General features: G+C 43.7%; 1 protein-coding gene across 1 annotated transcript; it reads left to right on the top strand.

The window, feature by feature from the left end:
- Window positions 1–4391: 4391 nt before the first annotated feature.
- Window positions 4392–7456, top strand: LOC123099603 (homeobox-leucine zipper protein ROC5-like). The gene is made up of 8 exons (XM_044521730.1): window positions 4392–4609; window positions 4689–4806; window positions 5030–5277; window positions 5719–5821; window positions 5949–6173; window positions 6292–6463; window positions 6552–6772; window positions 7049–7456. The coding sequence occupies exons 1-8, from the start codon at window positions 4392–4394 to the stop codon at window positions 7454–7456; spliced, it is 1713 nt and encodes a 570-aa protein (XP_044377665.1).
- The last annotated feature ends 2020 nt before the right edge of the window (window positions 7457–9476 follow it).

Genomic DNA, 9476 nt, shown 5'->3' with positions numbered 1-9476 from the left:
TGGTTGAATTGACAACTCAGCTGCTAATACTTGAGAATATTCTTTGGCTCCCCTTGTGTCGAAACAATAAATTTGGGTTAAATACTCTACCCTCGAAAACTGTTGCGATCCCCTATACTTGTGGGTTATCATATGCCAACTCTCACTTAACCTGATAAATAACTACTTTATATGTCTTGCCGGGAAATAATGGGAGGCACTAAGGTTTACCATCGAGGTTTGCACATGCATGGTCCTTTGGCTAATAGCACATCAACCATTCTAATATTTAGGTTTTTAATAATTTGGTCTCGCACATGTAGGTCCTACTGTCAGAGCTTTAGACCCATTGTTCAACTCATTTTGCATATGCGGAAATGAGTTGTCCATAAAAAAACTCAGAAAGATTTTTAGGATAAAGAAACTAACAACGAAAAACAACAAGATCATTGTCTACATAGTGAAGAAGACATCAGTCAACTACAATATGGTACTAACTCTTATACCTTGTCTTTTTCTTCCTTTGCGTCATTTCAAAATTTAGAGAAGATATTTATGCAAAACTTTGTTTTCAGGCCTTTCCAAAGCAGTTCACCGATGATTAGCTCTCAAACCACATGTATGGTCAAGAGGCAGGGAAGATATTCATATAACACCCATGGCACAATATGGAATTCTTCCTCAAGAGGACGAAGGATGGGCGGTTAATCATCCACAAGCATTGGCCAAGAGTTGCAAGGACCTTCAAAATCATTGAAGGCTCAGTATTCGCCTTCCGCTTCATTAGTTTTCCAGATGAGATTCGTCTGTCTATCTACCGTCTATGATGCTAATTTACAAAGGTTTTAGATGTTACATGTGAAACTTGGTGGTGTTGTGTAATGGGGTTGCATTTGCCTATATGATGTAACTGAGTGCTGAAGCTATATGATGTTTTACTCTGATGTATTTCAATTATGAAATCCTGGTAGCCGTAATACGAAAATGAAATATATTGTATGTTTGATATGAAATGTCAATTTTATTACTAAATGGATTAAACATAATAGGCCTACTTATTGGTTTTTTTCTATTGCAGGCGGTTATTGAGACAATCCCGTGGGCGATGACCTCAGACAACCCTCACAGTTTCTAGAAAGTAGGCGTGTTGGATCAATGAGAATCACACATGACTTTCTTCGGACAACTGTTTGCATTAGGCCACCTTGCACAAACATTTCCACATAAAAAGTGTGTGTGATGGATAACCTATGCCATACAATTAGGCGCCGTGCGTGATGCATTCAATAACGCAAATGACAAAATTATAAATACCGTCTTTGATGGCAACACTATCACCAACGACGTGATGCTGAAAATTGTGTGTGATGTACGTACGAACAGAAACGTTTGTCTGGGATTCACTGTGTGGGATGCTAAGAACATCTCACACGATTTGACCCATATAATTGTTTGCGATGGCTCGCCCGATTGCACACGAGCTCTTTTTGCCACGCGTGTGTGACCGAAGGAACTATCACCGGCCATTTCGGGGTCATGTGGGATGGACTTCCCCTATTGCACACATAGGCAAGGCGATGGTTTAAAACTTCATCGCAGAAAGGGGGTAAAAACCATTTGTATAGAACCTACCTGCACTAGTGAATCTTTACTACAAATTCACATGACTCACAGCACCGGGCTTTCTTCCATGTCCTCAAGAATGTGATGGAACAGATCACAAGTCATCGAAATGAAAATGTTCAACGAGAGATGAAAAATGATGGAAATCTTAAAGCAGAAATCTTTCGTCGAATAAACACTAAAGAATCAACTTCTAAACTTCAATTAACAACAAGAAGTGATCATAATAACCAAACTACACCAATTGCACATGGATTTTGTTAATGGAGACGAGTTTTGGGATGCTATTTTATTGAGGATCATGTGGATGACAATGCTCCCAATGTTGGCTTGTTGTTGGTGATGATGAAGGCATTGATTCCATGGAGGTGCCAGAATTAGCAAACTCACCCCTCTGAGAGAGAAACTAAGGTGCTCTAAAGGTATCCACCGCCTCATAAAATCATGGGAAAACTATGGCGTGCCCTTAGAGGAAGAATAGGTACTTCACTTTTACGGAGATGCAAAGGGGGAGATTGGTGGCCCTCATGCAGCCCACGGAAGTTTCTTAAGGAGAGGGCCACCTGGCTTTGCCGTGTACCCCCAGCCTCCCCTAGGGATGGCCCTCTGGCTCCTCGATCCTTTGATGTATATGTTTGCGTGTATTTTTTGGATTTCCTCTATGAAAGTGCACTTTTCCGCTCAAAATTCTCCTGCCTGTGTTTGTCTACAATTATAAAGGAGTAGAGTTAAAAAGTAGAAACCATGGCTAAATATGTATTGTATAAGAGCAATTTATCTTATGCAATAGTGATGCAAAAATGCATGTATCATCGCGTTGACTGATAAGAGGAGCTATGAGGTAGATGTGGAGCTAGGATTACATAATAAGGGGAGGGGCCACGACCGAACAAGGGCTATACTTGTGTTAAAAGTATTTATTCTCTATTTTGACTATATCACTAGTAATGCAGCCTTCAGTCCTACAACTATGACTCCTAATGTCCCATATAAATTTCTAGCATTGGGTCAGGCTAGCCTATTTTTTGATCTAAAATTTAAAGACCGCCCCGACCTGATTGTCTTTCGGACTGCACAATGAGGCAAGGACCCAACCTGACTCGACCAGGGTTTTTGGGTTGGACTAGGGCCGGGTTGCGTATGTTGTGACACTTTTGTTTAACAAGAATATGGTTGCCAAGCTATTACCCGAAGCTTCAATATTCTTGCCTTTGGTTATAAATATAGATTTTCTATACAAATAATAAATTACGGGGCATTGATTTTGATTTCCAGGAAATCTAAAATAATGAAACAAAATAAATATACAGATATACACAGAAATCTAGTAAAATTTTGAAGAAGGGCATCAATGCATAGATCGATATCCACATTATATTTGGTAGAAATATTAAATTTATATTAATTTAGAATATTTTCCCCGATACGAATCGATTTAGTCTACATTATGCTTAGGGAGTCATTAATGGACAACCTATCATACCGCCCTTCTAGAATCTCACGAGGTTACGTTACCACAATGGATGAAACGGCTTTCGACGGTATAGACATTTCCGTCGGTCGGATGGCCTTTAAATACCGACGGTCCTAGTTGATCTGCACCACGAGACGTCGAGGTTGCATTCGTATCGCCATATAGCTATAATGTTTTCATCTAATGTTGCGCTCGCAATCAAGGAGAAGAACTGCCCGTCAAAGGTATTTCCTACGGAATAGATCATTTAGCATTGTATTTACCTGTTCTAATTTAATTTTGAGATCTACAATGTCTAAAGTCGAGCATGGGTTCTTTGACACAATTGGTATTGAATTGCTTTGTTGTGGAGACGATATTGCATTTACCTATCTCCCCTAAGCAAGCTTTAAGATCTTAGATTTGTTTATTTGCTATTGGTAGTGTTGTGGTTGATTCTATATATCTGATTGTGTTGTTGTGTCCAAAATAATAAAGGTAGTCAGATATAGTTATTATTGTTTAATTGAAGTCATTTCTAGGATCAAACATCACTTGGTTTCCCATATTAGTTGAAGATCTTGTTAGATTTCAGTATCTAATAGAGTAGATCAGAGTTTTTTTAGTTCACTTATAAATCAACTTCTCTCTGAGTAATAGGTTTTGGCTTTGCTTACTTTAGAGGGTCAGTGCTGCTCTGGTTTTCATCCAATGGATGTTTAATGACATGTGTGTTTTCATCTATAAGGTTTAGAGGCAATATATGAGTTATTGGTTTCTCTCCTTCGAACCAGACAATATAGTATCCTCTGTAGCCACATTTTATTAACAAAACAAAATACAATGGGTCCTCGAAGTTAGTTTTGTGTAGTAATATGATAGTTGAGCTATTTTTGCATTCCATTTGTAAACTTTCCACTATTGTCAGTTCCTTGCCAGTTGGGATTTCAGTAAATTCTAGAGCTATGGCATCACAATTAATGTAAACAAACTAGTACCAACATACTTGACCTTTTTTTACGTTTAATTCTATATACATGCTCTTTGTGAGTAGTCAATTATAATGGAACTGAACTTTACTTTTAAGCATGGTAGAATTATTTGGGAAGTTTATGCAATAAAACTACACACTTACTGTAGACGTAATTGTTAATCATGTGCAGTTTTCCTTCATATTCCCTTTTTATATTCTGTTTTAGATTTTTTTAAACATATACATTAATAGTTTCTAGAAACCTTAACAAATTAAAGGATTTTGTTTTACTGCTATTTACTTCTTGTAGCTATTGATCAGTCGTAATGTTTTTGACATGCTATTTCTTTTAAGCAGATCGCCATGGTTGGAGAGTGGCAACCACAAAACGGCCAAGTGCGCGATGAGATCGACCCCAGCATCCCAACTGATGACAAAGACTTCATCTCGAGCAATACGGGCACGACTGATGATGATAAAGATGTTGCTACCGCGGATGAAGATACTACTGGTGCCGGGAGTGCTAGTAACATGAGGAAGAGGGGCAGGCATGCAAATCACCAAATTCGGGAACTTGAAACGTATGTATAAACATGAACTTAATATATATTTTTATAAATCCAAAGACGATATGAACCAATCCACTCTTGTGATGTGCAGTATGTTCCAGCAATGTCCCCACCCCGATGAGAATCTACGTATCGCCCTCAGCAAGAGGGTGGGCATGGATCCTCTTCGGGTCAAGTTCTGGTTCCAGAATCGACGCAATGCAAAGAAGGTACGGACCAGTCTTATTTATCCATTGATGTTTACACAAGATTTGATCAAGCACTAATCCGTTTTATTAAACGAGAAATGATGTATGCTTTGAGTTTTGACATCTTTTTATTATGATGAACTTGTTTTGCCATGTTACTGTTACTAGTTGGACTATATTCCTTTTGTTTACGTACTACTCCGTACTTTGTTTAGCACCTCAATCATGAAATTACTAAATGCAGAACCAGAATGAGCGTCAACAGAACATGGTGCTCCGGACGGAGAACGTTATGCTAGCAGAAGAGAATCGAGCCATGAAGGCGGCGATGCTGAAGAAGACCTGCCCCACATGCAAAGGCCCGATGGTGTTCATTAAGCCGCTGACCCCGCCGGAGCTGCGGCGCCTACACATGGAGAACGAGAGGCTCAAGGCCGAACTCCTCCGCAGGACGGCCTACCTCCACGGTGTCTCTGCTGGAACTGCAGGCTCGTCACGGATCCTCTGCGATCTCAACGTCGACCCCGTCGTGCCGCCGCCGCCACGCCAGGACGACCTCATGGCGGACACCATGGGTCACTGTGCTCCCGGCGGCTGCGCATCATCCACAGCCGGCGGCGCGGAGCACGCCGCGCTCGAGAGGCACGTCCTCGCTGCACTCAACGAGCTCATGATGCTGATGAAGCAGGGCGAGCCAATGTGGCAGCCGGCGGCCCTGGGCGGCGAGGTGCTCGACCACCAGCTGTATCGCGCGACCACGCTCCCGGGCTTACTCGAGCTTCCCCCGCCGGGGTTCACGGCGAATGGCACTCGGGACACTGGCATGGTTATGTGCACTGGAGCCGACCTTGTCCGCATCTTCATGGACGAGGTAACATAACTTGTCCGTAATTTCACATATGACTTCTCCCTGTGTGTGTTTTGACTTTTGAGCTGTTGGCAGAACTGTTGGCTTGAAACGTTTCCCGATATCGTGTCAAGTGTTTCCGCCAGCGACATCGGCCACGGTTGTATCTGCCAAGGGGGAGTGATACTGGTAAGTTCCGCTGCAAAATAGCTCTCATACTAGTAGTTGGTTATATGGGTCTTCCCCCTTTTCGAAAAAAAAGAGTTGGTTATATGGGTTGCGTTACTAAAAAAATCCGTGGCACAATCGATCGCAGATGAATGCAGGCCTTAGGGTGCTGTCGCCAGGGGTGTCGAGTTGCAATGCGAAGTTCCTGAGGCAATGCCAGATGATAGAGCAAGGCGTTTGGGCCGTGGTGGACGTGTCTCTTGATGCCCATGGCACATCTGAGCTCAGAGCATGGAACACTGGCCTGCCGGGGGCCTGCCGGGTGCTGCCCAGTGGGTGTCTTATCAAGGACATGAACAATGGCTACTGCAAGGTAACTAGTGTGAATTCTCATAATTTCTACTGGCATATTGCTGCAAACAACTATAGTAATACAATGGATATATCATATGCATTGTGCTTATGTATAATCCCTTGCGCATTCGTTCCAGGTGGCAATGATCGTGAACGCGGAGTATGACAAGGGCTTCATGCCGCCGCTCCTCCACCTGCTGTTGAGCTCAGGGCACACCTTCAGCGCACGTCGCTGGCTGACATCGCTCCAGAGGAGGTGCGAATTCCTTGCGCAGCGCTTGAGCCCCGCCTATGGCATCAGCAGGGCAGGTGAGTCACGAAACCCCATCACCAGAACATCCACCCATATATATGGATCGGTCCAGATGGTCATGCAATCCTGAAACATTTACGGCAGGTGGTGCAATAACGCCCGAGGGGCGGAACAACGCCCTGGAGCTGGCACGGAGGATGACGGAGAGCTTCTACGTGGCCATCTCTGCGCCCAGGGGCGAGGCGTGGCGCAAGGTCGCCGACTGGCGCGGCCGCGAGTCCTTCCAGCTGGCCATGCACGTGTTGACTCCCCTCGCTGCACCGGGAGAGCAGGCGGCCGGGCCCGTGCTGTGCGCTACCACGACGGTGTGGCTCCCCGAGATACCGCCGCAGCGCGTGTTCGACTACATCTGCGACGGGGAGCGCCGTGGCGAGTGGGACGTGCTTGCCGAGGGCGCACGCGTGCAGGAGGAAGCTTCCCTTGCCACGGCCCAGTTCCCTCTCAGCGGCGTCTCCGTCCTTCGCCCCACTGCAATGGTTTGCATCCTAGCTTCAAACATTCTTATCGCTACTTCGGTCCGCATTGTGGTCGAACCAATGTGGATATCTAACGGTTGGCCATTTTTCTTCGAATTGCCGCAGGCTCGTGGTCGTGGTAGAAGCAGCTGCAACAAGAAGCTCATCCTGCAGCAGGCTTGCAGCGACGCGCCGTGCATGGTGGTGGCGTACGCTCCGATTGACGCGGGAGAGCTCAAGGACGTGATGCATGGGGGCAGCCGTGCCTCTCTCTCCCTGCTGCCCTCCGGGTTCGCCATCCTTCCTGACGGCGTCGGCGACATGCAGAATGATCCGCTTGATGCCAACCCCTCTGGTGTCGACCCCATGGACCACCAGAGGAGCCGCGGATCTCTCGTCTCTGTCCTGTGGCAGACACCCCTGGTTGGAGGGAACCTCACCGCACAGACCGTCGACAACGTCGGGAATAATGTCTCCGGTTCCATCATGAAGATCAGGGCTGCTCTCCATGCCAAGAGGGTTATGACCGTCTGATGCGCCTTCTACCATTTCGTATTCATAATCAGAATAATCACTCAGATGAGAGACTGAGAATAAATTTGTGGACTTTGTTACAATTTTTATTTCAATAATTACTACAGTACATTGTAGACATTGAACTGCACCAGTGGGTTGTTTGTTTTCCAAATGAATTTATGAATCACTTTGTTTTTCTCTGGATATGGTCTTTTTTTTCGTTAACAAAATGCCAACAACACACTTTTCATTGCATTTTTGTTGTTGTGAAAGACGGGTCTCCCCTCTCCCATTTTTTTGAGTAAAATGCATTGTAAGTCCTAAAAGTATTCGAGGTGTGTCATCTAGGTCCTAAAAGTTCTAAAATGCACATATGAATCCTATAACTAAATAAACTGTCCACTGCGAGCCTTAATTGTGGCTGACCAAGTCCAGTGGCGACATTGGCCATAGCCACGTAAGCAGAGCCGGTTTTGGCAGCAATGATGCCACCCAGAGTTGTTGGGAATATTTCATTTACCTCATTTGGCACTATAAGATAACCTTTGTTCCTCCTCTAGACCATCTCTTCTCAACTCTTCTCTTGCATCCACTATGGCCTCTAAAAATATGATATGTTCACAACAAATAGATGCAGAACATTGAGAGCAATAAGCTTACATCACGACAACAATAAGGTCTACATCAATATGATCATTGAGAGCAATAAGGTCTACATCGTCATGATCATACACTAGTTTCTAACATCTCAGATAAGGTCTAAATTCAGGTTTCTATTACAATAGAACCACACAAAAGAAAGATCAAATATGTGCAAATAAACCAACATCAAAGGCTTCATGCATGAGGTTTTGCTACACACATCATATCTTCTCTCCTATCCTCTTCGAAATGCAGAACTTTCTTCCCCTATCCAAAATCCACAACTTTCTTCCATGTCCAAAGTGCACACCTTCTCTTGTCCAAGTTACTTCTTTTTTGCAGTACGCTTTGCCTTCTTCTTTGCTGGTGGAACTACCCGCAATGGCCTTGGCTGTGGCCATGCATCCCTTGTGTTGGCAATGAAACTACACTCAAGGAGAGGGCCTAGTGAAATCTGAGGTTGTTCTGTGCTTTGTGAAGTCTGTATGAGCACAATTCATGCAACTAATTTGAGTTCATTCACAAATAATATTTGGCATGATTCACAATTAGTTGCACACACTATATGAAGAGAGATTGAGCTTATTCAAAATGTGCAAATAAACCAACAATTGTAGGAGCTTACAGTTTCCAACATTAGATCTGACATTGATATTTGACTTCCATTTTCACCAGTGCTTGTCGTACCAGATTCCTAGACAACAAATAAGTAAGTATCACAATAAAATGAGAAATTATCGCACATGAGTAAATGGAAACAGAAAAGTAGTAATTAGCACATCTGAGTAAATGTGACATCCCTCTTTAGAAGTTGCTTTCTCTTGCAATTTGCATGTTGGTGATCTTCAGCTTGTACATGAGTCTGTTCTGTTGCTTGTCCACCTCTTCCAAGCCCTGGCCATTTTCTTTTGTTGTGGTCAGGTTGGTTGCACACACTACAATGTTGCACTGTCCCAGCTCTTGTAAGTTTCCCATTTTTTCCTTAGGTGCCTTTCTCCTTTTGGTGGGAGGCCTTCCTACTTCCTTAGTATAGACAGGTGGCATCACTAATGCAGCATTCATCTTTTGACACCCTCTCGGATCTCTGTATGGCATGATCACCTCACTATAGCAAAGCTTCAAATTGGCAACACTATAACACGTGTGGACCTTTGACTCTGGACTTATCCTCTCATGCCTAAAATAAGTAATACTATAGTGACAAGGAATGCATGTCATCTGCCACTTCCTGCAACTACATTGTTGTTTCAAAATGTCAACTTGGTACTGCCCTGTTAAGCCTGTGACATGGAAAATTCATTTGCCCGCTTCCACTGGATAACAATTGTTGGCCAAGTCTTCAAGTGAACTGATTTTTGATCTTTTGAAACATGCTTAGCACAGGCATCTCTCTAGC

Source organism: Triticum aestivum, chromosome 4D, assembly GCF_018294505.1.
Source record: "Triticum aestivum cultivar Chinese Spring chromosome 4D, IWGSC CS RefSeq v2.1, whole genome shotgun sequence".
Classification (NCBI taxonomy): Eukaryota; Viridiplantae; Streptophyta; class Magnoliopsida; order Poales; family Poaceae; genus Triticum; species Triticum aestivum.
This window is presented reverse-complemented; position numbering and strand designations above follow the sequence as displayed.

What these genes read in the sequence shown, in the direction of transcription:
- LOC123099603 (XM_044521730.1), top strand. Translation starts at nt 4,392, where the DNA reads ATGGTTGGAGAGTGGCAACCACAAAACGGCCAAGTGCGCGATGAGATC. An exon ending in TCTGCTGGAACTGCAGGCTC is followed by an intron (nt 5,278 to 5,718) that starts GTCACGGATCCT and finishes TTGACTTTTGAG; the next exon opens with CTGTTGGCAGAACTGTTGGC. An exon ending in GCCAAGGGGGAGTGATACTG is followed by an intron (nt 5,822 to 5,948) that starts GTAAGTTCCGCT and finishes AATCGATCGCAG; the next exon opens with ATGAATGCAGGCCTTAGGGT.